Source organism: Gordionus sp. m RMFG-2023, chromosome 5, assembly GCF_954871325.1.
Source record: "Gordionus sp. m RMFG-2023 chromosome 5, tfGorSpeb1-WG-v2, whole genome shotgun sequence".
Classification (NCBI taxonomy): Eukaryota; Metazoa; Nematomorpha; class Gordioida; order Chordodea; family Parachordodidae; genus Gordionus; species Gordionus sp. m RMFG-2023.
In genome coordinates, this window is record NC_088779.1 from 8,611,732 (window position 1) to 8,630,776 (window position 19,045).

The following is a 19,045-nucleotide window of genomic DNA, read 5'->3' on the forward strand; positions in this document are numbered from 1 at the left end:
ACACTAAATAACGGCCATGATTTAAAATAATTTTTAAGGATTTTCATTTCCCTGACACTTAAATTTTTAGATGCAGAAATAACGAATTCGAGGTGAATTATCATCGATTAAATCTTATTTAATCTATACGATTTATTTGAAGTTAATTAATATTTTATCTAATTTATAAATATACACAAATATATAAATGACAATTTAAAACAAAAAAAATTAGATTAAATTATAGGGAAAAAAATGAAATCGAATATTTTGTTAATTAAATATCACATAAATTTGACTTAGATAATAATAAAGAATATATGTAAATGTCATGATTTGCGTCCAAGCGATGTAAAAATTATTTGTTAAAAGTTAAGCAAATAAAATAAGTTTATTAAATAATAAAATAGGTTTAAAAGTTGCCAACTAATTATAAGAGAGTTACATCTTCATTTGTACGGGAATTTTGTTTAATAAATGGTGGGTTTAAATTAGACTTTATATTGTTAGATTGGGATTCCATATATTCATTAAGTATGTTCGAAGGCGTTGAAGGACTGCTTGTGCTAGCGACAGGCGAGATCGGTTCTGCTAAACTTTTCCTTTTTTTGGTCAGAAAGCTTTTAAAGGCAGATTGAATAACACTGGCCGCTGAATCGAGAAAGTCGGGGTAATCAAAATTTGAACTTTGTTCATCCTGTTTTTCATAATCATCCATTTCAGGCGCTTTTATGTTTTGATATTGTTTTATGGAATCGTTAATCCTATTTTCTGGTTTAGGAAGGCTTTCCTCTGTTAATGATTTTGAGATCGGGTGGAAATTTGTTAAAATATTTAAATCGAAGTTACTTGAGCCATGTGAGTCTTGTCTATAAGATTTTCCTGGTTCAACAGAGGCCTTGTCGTTTGATTCAAACGAATTTTCGGACAAAGATTTGCTAAGACGGTGTGCTCTTACAGAATTAGCTTTGTTCTTTACAAAAAATTTTATGATATACAGTTTAATTATTTTAGAACATTTCATTAAAACTACTAATTGTATATCTTCCTAATTCCTAACTTTCTAAAAAGTGAATGATAATATAAATAAATAATTTACCGATGCATCCTGTAATAAATCTTTCTTCAAAATATCAAAACGATGGTCGTCTGCTGGCAAAGTTGTAAGAAAGTCTTTAACATCTTTACGTGTTAAATAACCCTTTATCATAGCCTGGATTCTAGCTGCCGCCTGATCAATCATACTCTGGTCTGAGATGCTTTCTTTTTCTTTTCTGTTAGAATCAATTGCAACAGTGTTATCCACTATGTTCATATTATCAATAGGATATTTGTCATTGTTATCTACATTAAATTTGTAATATTAAGGTTGTATTTTAGAGGAAAAATGCATATTTTATTTAAAATACTAATGGCAAACCTTTGTTATCGCCAAATAATTCTTTTCTTGTTCGATATCCTTTGTAAAGGGATTGTATTAATGTCGCTGCTATATTTTCATCGTTTGTATATCTTGAAAAATTATCTTTATCTTTAATATCTATATTGTTGATTTTTCTGTCAATAGATTCTTGATTTATCTCTTTAGTTGTGTCTATAAGATCAAGAGAATCTTTAAACCCAAAATTATCGAAAAAATAATTTCCTTTCTTGTGTTGAGATTGGGAATCTCGAGAAGAGTGCAATATGTCTGTTTGAAATTTGTCGCTATTCTTTGAAGGACTCCTCATTTTTGTAGGGGATCCAACCGGGGTATTTTCTAACAATTCCATAGGTGATTTGCATTGTTCGGATAAAAATTTAGTATCTTGTTTTGTATTAAATGTAGTATTTTCTTCGGCGGTTTCGCTCTTATCCGATTCTGATGATTGGGGTGACAATCTTCGGTATACGCTACGGTGTTTATCAACACTGTCTATTGTAGAGGGTAACTTGAAGAAATTAAAAATAAATATTGCTTAGCCCAATATTTAGAACAGAATAATGTGATTATTTTATATATGTATATGAACTGTTAAAAAATCTCACATTATGTATACCTTGATATCATGACCGGTTAAATTGGCATCCCTCTTATTCACAGATTTTAGATTTAGACTAATATATTCCTCGGTAAATGGTTTTTTTGAATCGTCAAAAAATGTTTCATCTTCTTCATACTTAGTAAAACCTTGATTGAAAGCGTCCGCAGAAACATCATCAGCTAATAGATCTCTTTGAATGTTTTCCCCTTGACTATCTTCACTAGAAGATTCTTCTTGAGTATAGCGAGATATTTCAAAAGAAAGGGAGTCTCGCCCCAAAGGATTTGCCATATTTTCTATCTTTTGTATTGACTTTCTATCGTAATTGTTATATGTGGGCTTTTCATTTTCGACCAAAGGCATATTACTCTTGGTTCCCGACTGGTCATTCGCATTTTTATATTCACCTAATATGAAATTATTTTATGTTATATCATAAATATTAAATATAAAAGACATATTTATAATATATTCATTTAATCTCAAATAAACCTTTATCTTCTCCGAATTGCGACAACAAACGATCATTACCATTAAACCTTGGTATTTTGTTTAAATATCTTTCACTCGATAAATTTTTCAAATCTAAATGTTGCTCTATTTCCGGAACATAGCATACTTGTCCATTTTCAGAGCTTATTTCAAAATTTGATTCCATAGTGCCCCCAGATGATTTTCTCCGACTAAGACCCATTGGATAAGTGTCGGAAAATATCATGTTAATATCCCCCTTATCACTATCGACATTGATGATATTCTCACATTGTATATCTTTGTAACTGTCACAAAGTTGAGATTCATCTATGTTCATATCTTGTTGTCTCTTTTCAGAATCAAGTGCTTTATTGAGATTTGCTGATTCTTTAAACTCTTAAAATATTTAGGTTTACAATTTAATGTTAAATAAGTTAGTCATTTAATTTAATATAATAATTAGTGTGGTTAATATATTTTGATTACCGTATCTATTCAGTACCAAAGAATGATCCAAGGTTGGTGTGGATTTACAGTAAGACTGAAAGGATTCCGAATCCAGATTAGATGGCTGATGCGTATCATCTCCAATTTTAGCTGCAAAATCGTGCGATTTACTTAAACCAGAATCTAAACTTTCTCCCTTTTCTCTTAAGGATGGCGATATTAGTTTGGTAGGTATAATCTTCTCCGTTATCTCCTATTTATTTCAACCAGTAAAAGAAAAGTTGCGAATTTATATTTCAATACTAACTAAAATTAATAATTATTTCTAATCGTCCATCTTGGTTATAAGTAAAAAGAAATACTCATATCAATGGAAACCATGAACTTAACTTAAAATATAACTTGCTAACTTAGAAATGTCTTCTGAAGACCTTTCCATTATCATTCTGGGAACTTAGATTGTCTTTTTGGAAAACTTTTAAAGGTGTTTATTCTTTGAAGGATTTAAAAACTTCCCTCAATCATGTTTTAAGTTAAGGAACCGATTTTTATTATTCTTAAAAGTTCTGGAAACAAAAATTTATCATCCCACTGCTTAAAAAATACATTATAAAATTTACACTAGACTCCACGCTTCTTGTCATGGGTAAATCTGAATTCGTATCATGATGCCTCGTGTAAGTTGGCAAAACATATCTATTTATGATTGATTCTTGACTTACGGGGCTCAAAATAGTATCGTTCTTTAAGTAAGAGCCTAATTCTGTTGAAGAAATATAAATACGGTTAAAGTAGTCAATTTATTTAAGAGATATGTATGCAGAGATGACCATATTTATAGGCAGTAGTAATTAATTTGAGCACTGGGTTAGATTTTAAAAATATTAATGTTTGAGTAAAATTTGTAAGTTCTATAACCCAATGCCATATTCATTATAATTAACCTTGTTTTAAGATGGATACTATTTGAACAAATATATTTGATCAATATAATGAGGCAAACTTAATTCCATTTCTTAATATTGGCCCGAGCCCACCTGAGAAGAATTTATTTTTCGATTCGTGGCCTATTACGGCCCGAATTTTTGTTAAAATAATTTACAGGTAAGAAATCTAAAACTCAAAATTTTATTTCATTGTCTATTTAAATTTTATGTATTGAATTAATATTCAGCAATAACTTTGATAAATCTAATGATGCCTTATTCTATTTATTACGAAATATGATATCAATATAAATAGCACAGACCTCCTGGTTCAGCCTTAAACCCGGTCCGCATTTTAATTCTTTTTAATGTACGCGGGCCAGGTCTATAAATTTTTTTTACATACCCGAGTCGGGCTATATATTTTAAAACCGAATATTTAAATCGCAATTATTATCTAAAAAAAATTAAAAATAGATATAATATATTTAAAAAAATTCCGGACATAAGTAATTCAAAAAATCTGTCTTGTGTATTAAGAATGAACGAAAAGACTTATATGAATACCAAAACTAAGCAAATGAACCATATATTTCTAGATTTTTTTTTATTATTAAAATATATGTATTATATAATCTGCATAAAAATTCTTCAAGGAAAATGTTAGAGCGGGCAGTTATAAATGAAAAATTTATAAAGGGGTTTATAAGCGTATAAAGCTTATTTGAGGACGAATTTCAACCCTAAAACCGGGACAAATATATGAGGGAACCATAATCAGGAATTCCTTTCTTAGAGTTCACGTGAAAGGAAACCAGAACAACATTTTAAACTTTCAGGAACCAAAACCAGTTTTTGATAAAAACACAAATTTATTATTATTCGAAATATTATGTAACTCATTTTGAAACAATTTGGAATTGGATCATTCGCATTATATTAAAAACCGAAAGGAGAGCCAGAACCTCTTCTAAAAATTACCGGAAACAACTTATTTTTTTTTAAAGAAGAAACTTTTTTTAACATATTTCACCTAAAAATGCCATTTGTAATTTTCACGCATAAAAAATTTTTCAAGATGAAATTACAATTCTTTTTAAACTGATAAAAATATATTAACCATATCAAATGTAATTTTTACTAAACTAATCTAATATCAATCGCATGTTGACGAGTTGTTAATATGGTGTTATTCAAAATTATATAATATAATATTTGTTTTTTTTTGTTTTGAATATATATAAATTTTTTAATCCCTATCTAAATCCGAAAAATATCGTTTTTTGGAACATATTATATGGTGAATAATCGATAAATTATGCTATAAATAAATTGTCTACTCTAAAACTTAATTATAGTATATAATAGAAACTATTTTTTTTTCTTCCTTTTAATGTAAATATAACCTTTTTCTTGTAGAATATTAAAGACCTAAAAAAAAGATTGATTTTGCCAAAAATGGTGGCGAGCCTTATGACATTTCCCAAAAAAGTCGTTTTTTTTTCAAAAAAAGAAAAGAAGCAACAGCTCAATAATAATGATCCATGTATTTACAAGAATATAAGCTAACCACTTAATCTCATTTTAAAATTAAATATACCATAAGGTATAAATTTTATATTAATATAGCCTTTATTATTGGGACTTGTTGGACAAAATTTCCACTATTACAAAAAAAAATAAAATATGAAAAATATGATTATATTCGTAAAAATTTTTTATAAGGTACCTATTATAGAGTATAGTTTTAGGTAATTATTCATATATTGTTTTTATAATATCTAAGAAAACACAGGGGCTATAGCAGAATTTGTAAAAATCGGTTCGATTAGACCCAGTCTACCCTATATCTATGTTTATTTTGGAAATCTACGCAACCCATTCCGCCCCAAACTGGCTTGTTTTTGTTCTAACTCTTAATATTTCTTTTAGTCTAACCCATAAAAAAGTGTTATCATGTTGCCCGGAATAATTTTTTGCTTGAATGAAAATTTTTCTTTTTATGTTTACAAAATAAAAAAATCCCACCCCGACCTGTAAAAATATTTTGCACAATTCTGGTCCAGATCAACAAATATTTTACATTCTGATTCAGCCCGAATTTTTTGGCTTGACCCGATGGGCCAGGCCTTCAGGCGCCGGGTTGGAAAGATTTACATAAAATTCTTTTTGAATTTATTTCTTAATAAGATTATTACATTAAAACTTTTGCGAATTTTTCCCTATATTATGTGAATCTTTGATTTTTATTTAGTTAGGTTTAGGGTTGTTAATCTTTTATATATTTTATTTTATATTATTAATATTTTATATTATTAATATTTTATAAATTCATTACTTCAATTAACTCAGAGTCATTTTATTTTATTTGCGATTAAAATATATATTAGAAGATTGATGCGATGGAGGTGGAAAAAGTATGGTTTTTTTATACTTTATTCAAATTTTGATTTAATGGCTAATATCGAATATTGGCGTAAACAGGGGGGGGGGCGAGGATTGTTTTCGTAAATATCATTTTAAGCTAAAAAAAATTTACCAAGCCCCTATCCCCCAAAAATGAATAAAATATGTTATTCATTCAAATTTTCGGTAATATTTTTTTAAATAATGACCCTTAGATTCAATTTGTCATATTTTTGTACTTATTTGAGGCTGAATTAAATCACATCCTATTTAGTAGTCTATAACGACTCTTAATAGTTAATTTGGTAAGTGATCGCACAGTTAGTGACAAGTTATTTTAGTCATATTTATATTTACATTTTATTAAAGTTAACTTACTCATTTTAAATATATTTTAAAAATAATGCGTCAGATCTAGTCCAGTCTAGACAAAAATCTTTTAAAAAATGTACATCTTAAAATGTCACGCGGTGTTTAAAATATAATGAATATGTATTTAAATGTAAATAATGTAAGTATAAATTTTTTGGATATTTTTTTAAAATTATTTATAATAAAATTATAAAACATATCTTTTATTAAAAAAAATATATATATATATAATATCGATTTTTACAAAAAATAAATTTTCAACTATCCTGAAAAAATTGGTTTTATAAAAAAGTGTCGCAAAAAGTCTTGTAACATAAAATAAATGTATCTGTTATGTAAGTTAGTTATATTTAATATTTATAACATACAAATACATTATTTAAAATATTTACAAAATCATGTGGGAATCAAACAGAAGGTCTTTCCTTTTTAAAGTTATAAGAAATATAATGTTTATCTGTATATTAAAATGTGGAAATCTATATAACTATTTATTTATATATCCATAAATCTAAAATATAAGACATCAAAAGGGACGACGGTCATAATCTTTTTTTTTATAAATTATGTTTACAAAATGTAAATTATAAATCATTTAAATATTCATTTTTGTAAATTCCAATTTATACCATATTTTTGGACCTTGAATCCATTTTTAAAAATGATTTATTTTGATTATTATTTATAATGTAAGAAAAATATATTTAACTTTCTTAATTTCGGGGATAAAATTCATAATTTATTATAAATTACAACATTATTAGGTTTTTAATAAGGGAACTCATGATAAATTAGTTATTACGAATACGCAATAATCTGATCATCCGAATAAGAACATATATTTTAATAACATAAAATTAATAAGATGATCCAAAAACATGGTGACTTTTATAACATTATTATTGAAAATAGAAATAACCAAAACAGTCATAGTATATTTTCAATTATAAAAATGTATATATCAGACCTGGCCACGACCCTTAAATAAACGACGGTTCAGACTGTGGTTCTTATTAAAAACTTGTCCAGGGGAGCGGCCTTTTTTTTGTTATTTTAAGATATTTTTGTTTTTACCATTTTATGGCAACAATATCGATTCAAATATGAATAATATAATAAATAATGCAAATATTTAATTTAAAAGTAAAATGAGAACGATAATAATGTAAAATAAAAATATACACAAAAATAATTAACTTAAAAACGTTCCCATTTGGAATGTTCTCTGTTTTGCCCCTAATAGTTTTTAAATTTTGAGAACCTTTTAAATTTCTGATCTCTTGAGAAATCATTGATAAATAAGGTAGTTTATAAACTAATATAATCAAAAAGTTAATAACTCCTTTAAGTTATTCAGTATTGTATTTAAAAGAAATTACATTTTTCATAAACAAAAATATATAATGATTTATACCGTAATACTGCTGATTGGTAAAGAATGACCCTTGTTCTCTATTAGCTATGTAGACATCCAAAAAATGCTTCGTGAAGGTGTAAACATCCTTAGGCTGGTTTATCAGTGAAGCCTTAGCGATTTGTTCCAACATGATTGGTAGTTGCTCGGGGACATTGATTTTTTTCTTACTCCTTTTCTTGGGTTCTCCATCATCGGGAGAATCAGATAGTTTGCTATTATCTTTTTGCCCTTTTATGCTTGCATTTGAATCCGTTAATGGTAAAGAGATGTTCATCTAGCATTTTATATTAGTAATAAATATAAAAAATTTAAAAAATACATCGCTTGTTTTTTTATTAATAGCTAAGGTTAGTCTATAAAATTTAGATTATAAAGGGTGAGTTAAACCTTATTTAGTGCTAAAAGCAATTAAAGTCATTGTTTTAATTGTTTATTTTCTTCATTTCTATAAGATTTAATTTTGGGTAAGAGTTTACTAACTCGATAAATTATAATGACAACTCACAATGTTATTCAATTTTTACAATTTTACAGATTAGAAAATGGGTTTGTAGCATGCTTTGAAACTGAGATGATTCTCTCTCAGGATACCCCCTAATTAAATGTTTACATGATGTAATATAATGTATAAAAATATATTGGATAATTATTAAATGAGTTTAGGGATTATATAATGATGTACATTTTTTTATTTTCCTTGCGAACAATTTATATTAGTTAACATTACTAGGTTATAATATTTTATTCATTTATTTGGGATTGCTCGTATACCGTTATCTTGAAACGATAAATCTGTTCATAATTCAAGATTTAAATGAGGTATATTTTAAATCACTTTCAACATATTGACAGTAGCGTCATAGGAGGGGAAGAGGCGTTGGGGCTAGAACCCTGAAAAATTTGAATAACCCCCTCAAAATTTTGAATTTTTTACACTACTAAAAAAAAAGTAAGTTAGCTAAAAAAAAAGAAGGTAATTTTATATAATAAAAGGTAATTTTGAAAATAATTTAAAAAATTTTTTGAGCCACCTGAGATTGTAATGGCTAGTGACGCCTCTGCAACAACACAAATTTGAACATTTTATTTGATTCTTCCAGAAATCTATAAATTAAATTACAAGTTACTATTCAAAAAAGTAGGAATACTTTAAATTATTTGTTAATAACCCAATAATCAAAGTTTTAATAAAAATTTTAAAAAAAACTCTATTTTTACCTTTATATTTATATTACAAAATTTGTTGGCCATTTCTATAATAATTAAACATTTCATTTTTTTTATTATCAAGATCAGAGAACAAAAATAGTTAAAACCTATGTGCCCAATATTATAGTGATCGTGAACTTTTAAAATTTACTAGTATAATATCAATTTTGGTTTGAATATTTAAGTTTTATTAACTTAAAATCGTCCTCAAAATTCCATTAAAGTGTTAAAAAAATTTTAACAGCCTTTACTCCTTAGGATAAACGTTAAAAATGTTTTATTATTGGCGATCTTCTATCACTACATACACACTTGAAAAGCCATTTTTCGCATCAAAGAGGTTGAATGAAAAGTTACATAAAAGCAACTTCCACGTAATCAATAATTAATGGTCTAGTCTTACATTTATATATATACCGAAATATGATTCCCAACTATGAAAACATATGAAAAGAAAGAGAAATTTTTACATATATAATATGTCGCATTGGAATATGGAATTCATAAGGATTCAAGAATCTCTTTATTTTAAATCATTTATTGAAGGCCATTTTTAAATTTTAACCCTCGGATTTGATCGGAAATGTATTTCAACTTATGGAGAGTGCTCACACTGTGAATTTTAAACAATTTTTTCTCAAACTTATGTGTATTATTTCATTTATATGATGATTCTCTGTAAAATTTGAAATATATATAGAGTTGTTCATAAGTTTACGTTAAAAGCATTTGAAATTCGCAGTGCGGGTACTCTGCACATGTTCAAAACATTTAAATCCTATGCACAAATTAGTGTTGTCAAAGGACTCGATTTGAGCCGACTTTTAAAAACGGCTGACTTAATCTTTTATCTAGAATAATATTACGCAAGCCTGAAGATCTTATTCATAGATGGCACAATGGTTTGGACATGTATCAGCGAAATCTCAAAGGCTTAACAATATTTTTCCGGCTACATTGATGAGTTAGCTGTTTTTAAAAATCGACTTAAATCGAGCAGTTTAACAACACTGTTCAAATTTAATAATCGCATTCAATAAATGATTTAAAATCGAGAGAAGCCGAATCCTAATGACTTTCTTATCCCATTACCACATTCTAATTATTTTTATTAACCAGTATTTACACATTTTATTTATTTATGAATTATTTCTTATAATTTTTTATAAACAATATACATTTTATTAAAATTCAATTCCATTATGATTTCCTAAATTTTTACTGTGCAATAATATTCTTCTTTTTTTTAAAAAAAAAAATTGATATAATTAATTATTGAAATAAAATTATGAAATACAATATTATTTTAAAGTTCAAATCAAAAAATATCTTGTCTAAAAATAAATTTAACCAAAATTGATTTTTTTTGCCTTAAATATATGATGATTTGATTTAATAATTTTATTTCCTTTCAAAGATTTATTATTTAAATTTAGTGATATTCATAGGTAAATTTTTTATTTTTATAAAATCTTTAATAAAAAATATATAAAATCTAGGTAGAAAATGCGTATAGTCAGCCAGAGAAGCTTATCGTTTAATTTTAATTTATTAAAAAAAACAGAGTAGAGTTTAGATTTTCAATCTAAAATAAGATCTTATAATATATATAGCTGGGCATAAAATATTTTATCACCTTTCCTCATTATAAACTTTAATGTAAGCTAACTCTTTTAATAATCTAAATTATTTTCTTAGAATCAGGGCAAGTCGGGTCAGTCTAATAATATTATATCTTTGTATAATTAATAAAGAATTAACAAATATGATTGTTAAAATCAATTCTTATATTATTAGGCTATTAAATCATGAATAAAAAAAGAAAGAATAAATATATAATATTTCTAAGATTCCAAATAATATCACATAGCAATATTATACATCCCCCTCTCACTCCTCACTCGATAATTATTATATCTAAAGCCTAAGCTTATAAGATAGATCGAAGAATTTACCAAATTTAAGGTTTTGTTAAATGAGTTCTACAAGGATTCAAACAGAACCTTTATCGGTATTAAACATGATTATTTATCTTCTGAACCATTAAAAAAATTTTCTTCCGATCCTGAACCCAACCTTCAACATACTCGTAAACCGGGTTTGAACCTTTTAATATTTTAATTCTTTTAAATTTGGTTCTGACTACTAAATATTTTAGATATTTTTGTATATTGCTATTTGACCCACCTTCCAAGTTATCATATAGAAGTGTCCTCAGTCATAAAATTTATTCTTCCTCCTTATAGACATAATTTGACACAAGTCAATTATAAAAATATTTTAATTGGCTAAATAATATTTTTTAGAGAATTAGGTACAAAAAAATTTAAAAAAATTTTTTAAACATATTTCTAAAATGTTTCTATGCGAAAAGGTATGAACCTGTTCTTAAGGGTTCAAACCGAACCGATATTATTGTTTTTACGAACCCCGAACCGAACCGATATTCGTTACGGATTCTATCTTTGGTTCGAAAATTAACCAAAATTCTTTCCTTTCTTAAATTATGTAAACTTGTTCGTTTGTTTAATTTTTAAAATAGGTTACTTTGTTGTTATAATTAAAAAAACTATTATTCAATTCGAGTGTGGCGAATTTAATTTTAGATAGTTATAGCTTTTTCTAAAAAGAAACTTTGTTTGTATATCCCTGAATTATATTTAAATTAATAATATTTTATTATAACATTATCAAATATAAGGCTATGTTTTATATAATTTCAAATTGTCAAGGCCGGCTATCAAGAGTTATGTAGGATCGGGAACATGAAGTGATACGGATTCAACCAATAAAAATGATGATCATATATTTGTAGTAATGATATATCAAACCTATGGGGAATCGGAATATCTTATTCTTAATATCTGAGTGCTATTTTTAAATTTGAATTATGGCATGTATAGAGTTCGCGTAAATTTCTAACTATTTTGTCATGAATATTTTTGCATTTTATAATATATATGAAAAATCTAGAGACCTGCAGACCCGGCCCGGTATAAGAGCCGGGCCATATTTTCCTTTTTTAAATATACCCAAGCCGGGCCTAAAATTATTTGCTAGAATACATTTCAGATTTTTTTTAATATTTTAAAATAACCTTCAGTAATTAGGCTTTTACAAATTTATCTCGGACCGCTAAAAGTCTTAGCACGGCCATGTTAATAATGATTAAAGAATTGAGAGATTCTCAATCCCCATAGATGGCAAATCCCTTTACTACATATACGTCTCATTGCAATCTATAAGAGTTTCGTTTTATAAATCTATGAAATGTGGTAAAATAAAATAATAGAGGAAGTCAATTATAAAATTATAAATATTCCAAAAAAAGATGAATTTTTACAAAGAGATAAAAAAAAAATATTATATTAATCATATACGCATAAAGAATAATAAAATATTCTTCTTTTTAAAAATAAAAATGCTCTTTTTGCAATCGATCAAAAAAAAAGGTTCGGAAACCGAAACTAAATAGATTAATATGAAGAATAATGTGAAATGAATTCAAAGAGAATTAATGGTAATCAGTCCTGGAAGTTCTAAAACAGAATTATGTTTTCTATTTGAAATATATATAAAAATTTAAAATTATAGCATTTTTTGAGCAGATCTTGCTTGATCTTAAATTATTTTATCTTGTTTTAAGAATATTTGATTAAAAAAATTAAATATTTAAAATAACTACTCTATATAGAGTATCTTTTTATTAAACAATACTCAAAAACGTCTTTTTTGGAATTATTGGTCGCCCTTGGCCTCTTCATTCCAATTGATACATTTTTGGCAGCTATCTATCTCCCAAAATGTTACATTCTTAGCTGCTATTTAACTCCCAAAGTGATACATTTTTTGGCATATTTACAATGGACAAACTAAAAACATTATTTATAAAATCTTGAAAAATATCCCGTTTCGAGATTTTAGCAATCAATTTTCGCATGTGTACTTTATTAATTTTATCAGCTAGAATAGGATATAATTTTCAATTTCCTATATTTTTAAAGATAATGTAGAATTGTTTTGTCTAACTCACGAAGTCTACAATTTTAAACCTATTATGTTCTTTTTCAATTCCTTTTGTTTTGAAGAATAAGCTATAAATTAGTTTTTTTTACCATATCCATTGCAACAACTTTAAATCTAGATAGATGTGTCCTCTCTTCTTTTGTGTATTATTATTTTTAATAAGCCTATTTATTTTATTCTCAAATCATTTCTTGTTTAATAATTAAATCTTTCATTTCTGGATACAAATTGTGATAAAGTGTGACATCTCTACGAATAAAAAATTTGAAGCCTTGTTAAGTATATCTTGGTTATTGAATAAATAAAACTTGGAAAATATTAAGTAATATAGCAATTTAAAATTATTACATAGTTAAAGTCCTAATGAAAAGGGGGGAAATTTATGAGGTAATTATTATAGAATAAAAATCGTTGGAGATTATATAAATAAAACTCTCATTTGTAGTTAATATTTTATAAAAGAGCACATTTCAATCTCTATAAACTATACATTTTACTATGTAAATATTTCAACTTGTAGTAAAGTATCATTTTAAATTTAAACATTTTTATGATAATCGGTCAGTTTGAAATTTTTGCACGGATAGATCCGAGTCCAAATCCGATTCTGGTATCCGGGTTCATTCATATCGAATTCGGGTTGGAGTCATTTTTTAGGATTCTGTAGAATTGAGACCTTGATATAAAATGCTGTACTAACCTCTACAACAAAGTACAGAGGCAAGCACTTGTTAATAAAATTGCATATTTCGATCATATTTTTTTTTCTATCCTATCACGTGATAATAAAACTTAGGTTCATTTTTAAAATGGGAAATTACATAAAGGAGCTTAGAATATAAAATTGAGTATTATGCTATGCAATATATTATAGTAAAATATAAATAATTAATTTGTAATAAATGACTGAATTGGATAATTATAATTTTATGTAATATTTGTGCTATTTAAAAAAAATTAAAATACATTATAAACTCTGAAATATCCAAAAAATTTGTTTATATAACCAGAGATTTCTTAGTTAGTTTGGTCTCCAAATTCCTGCCCTATCCCACTTAGTTATAGTTATGAACCTTTTTGTTAAAATAAATATTTTCTATAAATAATAATATAGCTTGGCAGAGAAAATATATTATAACCAAAATTTTTATGAAACATATCCTCTCTTGATCATTTAATTAAAAAATATTGTCCAAATAAATTTTATGAGTTTTTTTTAAAATCATATAAAGAATGATAGTTTTTTACGACACATATGGGATACTTATTTAAATGTGAATATATACGAATTAAACAATTTTTATTGTATTCATAATATTTGTGGTTTAAATAGCAATTTATTGGATTTTTCACGACATATAATATAAATTAATGGTTGAGAATTAAATTTACCGTTGTGCTCATTCAATCAAATACCTAGAAGAAAGATATATATAAACTACTAGATGGGCGATTCCTTAATTAAAAGTATAAATACTTAGGAGTCGGCTGTAGTGTCATTTTATGGTTTTCACGTCGACTAGGTGTCTACGATTGATGTCATTTAATAGATGTACAAACCATAAAACAGGGCTATGGCTGACTTCCATGTATGAACACTTTTAAATGCATTTAATAAATGACTCACCAATCTCATTGTATCTAGAATAGATAATATGTAATCAATTTAGATTGAGTTCATGATTTGATCAAGAATCATTAATGAAATATTTAATTTTTCATTAAGCAACAATATTAGATACAAATTTCACACCCAGAATGACGAGAAATATATATTGCTCATAAATCCCCAAAATCTGGCATTTCCTATTAGAAATTGACAGTCAGCATGCATGCCCAATTCAAACCCATCGCTCAATAAATTTTTTCTAAATTTTTGCCTGGCGCGAATAATATTTTGCTACTACTCCCCCGTTAAATTTGCATTATTTAAGGTTTAAATAAAAAATTCCGAATAGGCCGAGTTATAAATGTAATTTTCACAGGTCGCTTCCAATATTTTTTCGCTAGAGGCCTTACAGTTTTGAGCAGGACGGTGTATACCGCTAATTCATATTCCCATATCACATATTTCAATAAATTTCCAGTAAAATCGATTTTTTTTTAAATTTAAAAATCGTTCTCATAGATTTTTTTTTTAAATTGAGAGATTCCTAATATTTCCATGAGCATTACGGATAATTCGTATTTAAGAAAAACTTAACACATGTTCTTTATGGGTTATGAAATAAAATTTTCAGATAATTTGATAACATCTAATAAATTGCACCTCCTATAGGTGCTCGGATTTGAGCAATCTAATATTTTTCTTAAATATATTTTAGAATCGATTATATACGTCGAAGGAAATCCAATATATTTTTCTAGAAGTTCTTTATTATATTCGAAACCATTTTTAGAACCATAAAAACGCAGATTATATTAGTGATTATTTATGCCTCTACGGAAGCGGGAAAGAACATTGAACAGAAAATAAATGGAGAAAAAAGAATTCCAATAGTAGAAGATGTTTCTAATCTACTTAAATGGATGACATCAAAATTAAGATAAGAAATGAAATTTGATTTTAAAGAATCATTATTATTAGATTAAATTATATTATTTTTAACCTCAATGACATTCATATACTAGTCTAGAGTCTAGACACGATTCATTTATTAAAATATATTTAAAAAAGACATATAGAAGAGTCAGCTGTAGGTGCCATTTTGTGGTCTGTACTTTGACAAAAACATTATGATTTTTGATCGAAAAAATTATCATTCTATTTTTTCATACTATATTTTTTAGATTTTTATAATTTAATTTTTTTTATTGGTTATGTGATTTTTTTGTTAAAATTTTGATAATTATAATGAAAATTTTTTTTTTCTTTTTAGCTTTCACCTTTTTAAGGTGGTAAGATCCTTCCTTCTCCACTTTAATACTCATGCTATCTATTTTTATCTAATTTGTATTTCTGATCGATTCCATTTGGATCTCCTACCGGAGTATCGCTATCATGGCCAAGGATATAGTATCTTGATCTTGCACCGAAATATTTATATCGACAGATAACCCACCTGAGTATTCCGCACACAGAAGTATCAAATCGACAGATATCCCACCGGATTATTCTTATCGATTCCACTTCTTCCACCGGAGTATCAATCCCGATGGATCTCCCACCGAGTATCGTTATCAATTCCATTGTATCTTGATAGACATTGAGCTTGAACGGCCCCCGAGGTCACCATTATTCTAGCGCTGGCCACAAAATCGTTATCATCCTTTAATGACCCACGAGTTCAGCTGGCCGTCTTATTTGGTTTATTGGACAAGTATCCTAGTACCCGGCTATCCAATGTCGGTGACAAGGGTGGCATTTCTCAACTCAGAAATTTATCATATCATATGTCTACACATCCTTCATCGAAGAAAAACTCGAAAATTTTTAGTTCCTCACCAGGATTGAGCCTGGGACCTTCTGTTTCCAAGCCTACATCATACACCACTGGGCCACCCGGGCGATAATTATAATGAAAATATAATCGAAAAATGAAATTTTATTAAGTTTTGAAATTTTTTTTCAGTTTTAGGATAACCTTTGAAACATTATAATATTCGATATTTAGTTATATGCTGACAAAAAAATGGCATCTGCAAGTAGAAACTCTAAGTCTGTGTCATTTCCTTACATTAAACACCTTTTTTTGTTTAGAAATTACTTAATTCTGGAATGTTATGTTGAAAAATTATATAATTATAGTATATAATTATAAATAGTTAAATAATTAAATAAATATTATAACACACTTAAATTTGTTTGCTTTATATCACATTTCATTAAGCCAAAAAAAGTTAAATTTTAAAAAAAAGCAATTATAAATGCAAAGTTATTAAGTTTTCTTCTTTTTTTTTACACTTTGGTATTTTGCCAAATATGGTTAAAATAAGGTTAAAATTTCCTAAACAAAAAAAAATCTCTTCAAAATGGGGGAAAATAATACTTTCAAATATATACAAGTCATTTAATCTCTCGTTTTCTTTCGCATAGGAAACTATATATATGTCATATTGGGAGCGTGGGGATTCGGAATCTCTCTATTTTGAATCCTTTGCCGAAGGCGATTTTAAAAAATTTGAAATCCGATTTAACCGGAAATTTTAGCATGTGTAGAGTATTAGCCCTGTAAATTTCAGCCAAATTTGGCCAGACATTTTAGTTATTTTTATATGTTACAAATAAAAATTAATATAAATAGAAGAGTAATTCTAAAGTTCATGGCAAAATTGATTGAAATTAACATTATGGGTACTCTATATATGCTAAAATACAATTCTTATCAAAGTCCTTAGTAAATAATTCAAAATTGAGGGGCTCCGAATCCCCATGGAATTTATTTCCCAATACAACATTCTTTTTTTAAATTTAGACACTAAAAGTGCTCCTTATCCGCAGAGGACATTTTTGGTAAAAGAATTAGTTTTGAAGGCAATCGCTTGTATTTTAAGTTATTCAAAGATTCATGGTTATCATAGATCTATTTTATATTAGCTATTGTATCTTTTTTTTAACCAAAAATACTTTTTAAAAGAAATCTTATAGTGATATTTTTTTTTATCTGTAATAAGAAGATATATTTAATTTATAAAAATTTAACATGGTAAGTAGTTATTGGAAGATTTAACGAAGTAGTAATTTACAGGATGTTTTATTTTCCTCCAAGGCCGCAGATGGTAGAATTAGACTTGGGGTTTAAAATTTTAACCTTTTGGACAGTACATATATCTGTAGCTATGAAAAAACACCTCCTGAATATATTTCGTGTGTATATTTTTAAAAAATTTGATATCTGGGATTTTCATCCGGGTAATCATGTTCTTAGGATTTGTTAATGTTCTAATAATTTATTTATAAATATGCATTTAAGAAAAGTATACATAATAATATGGTTCAATATTTAACTTTTTTATAATTAAAATTTCATGGGGATCATTTAATTAGAGTTGGAAGAATTAAACATCGAATTGGCGGACATTTTGGCTTATTTGTATTTTTTGATTTATATCAAACTTGAGGGCGCCTGACCCTGAATTCAGTTAGCGCCAATTTGCGGTATTCAAAATATGTTGTACATTTGTATTCTTCATCTCAAATTTGTATATTTCACCGCGAATTCGCGCTAACTGTGAATTTAGGGTAATTTCTTAATAATAAATACATGAAAATCATCTCTTTTAAAAAAATAATTATTTAATTATCTTTTCTAACCTGTCTGTCCGTCTACTTTTATTATTTTAATAATAAAAATTCCCAGTGTCTCCCAATAACACTAAAGCGAATAAAATTTCTATCAATTATCAAAAATCCCGAATTTTGCTTTTTGAGAATTGGAAAAGGGTCTATATTTTTTCTTTTAAAATATTTTTTTTTAAAAAAATAATTTTATTATTATTCCATACACATTCCTTTCCCTCAATAAAATATATTTAAAAAAAAAGTATAACTTTTCGAGAATTTAAAGAGTTACTAACATAACAAAAAAAAAATTAATAATGGCAAAAATCAAAAGATAAAATTTGTTTTTCATCCAAAAAAAATAATCAATATATTTTTTTTTCTTTTTATTTAAAAAAAGACCATTTTTGTTATTTTTCATCAACAACATAAATACAAGGGAAAAAAAACTCTTTTTTTTTTCAATCCTGTATTGACGTAATTGAATTGATAAAAATATCTGTATAACAATTAGTTTTATTTTCCTACATAATTAATATATCTA

General features: G+C 26.6%; 1 protein-coding gene across 4 annotated transcripts; it reads right to left on the bottom strand.

The window, feature by feature from the left end:
• Nucleotides 1–239: 239 nt before the first annotated feature.
• On the bottom strand, nt 240–18,784 carry LOC135929937 (uncharacterized). Of its 4 annotated transcripts, none has more exons than XM_065466690.1 (10): nt 18,535–18,784; nt 8,043–8,319; nt 3,545–3,687; nt 2,964–3,177; nt 2,496–2,873; nt 2,019–2,410; nt 1,400–1,910; nt 1,079–1,323; nt 829–952; nt 240–771 (listed from the first exon to the last, which is right to left on the bottom strand). In XM_065466690.1, exons 2-10 carry the CDS (start codon nt 8,317–8,319, stop codon nt 410–412), a joined length of 2,646 nt encoding a protein of 881 aa, XP_065322762.1. In that variant the 5' UTR covers nt 18,535–18,784; the 3' UTR covers nt 240–409. The 4 variants fall into 4 exon arrangements, with proteins under 4 accessions (XP_065322762.1, XP_065322763.1, XP_065322761.1 ...); XM_065466691.1 differs by having other exon boundaries at nt 241–705; nt 18,535–18,783; XM_065466689.1 differs by lacking the exon at nt 18,535–18,784 and adding an exon at nt 9,077–9,107 and having other exon boundaries at nt 241–952.
• Nucleotides 18,785–19,045: the final 261 nt, after the last annotated feature.

Excerpts from the sequence above, each read along its gene's own strand:
- LOC135929937 (XM_065466689.1), bottom strand. The coding sequence starts at position 8,319 with ATGAACATCTCTTTACCATTAACGGATTCAAATGCAAGCATAAAAGGG. Across the intron at positions 2,411-2,495 it reads GCAATTCGGAGAAGATAAAG|GTGAATATAAAAATGCGAAT; the intron begins GTTTATTTGAGA and ends ATTTCATATTAG. Across the intron at positions 953-1,078 it reads ATTTATTACAGGATGCATCG|AACAAAGCTAATTCTGTAAG; the intron begins GTAAATTATTTA and ends TTTTTTGTAAAG.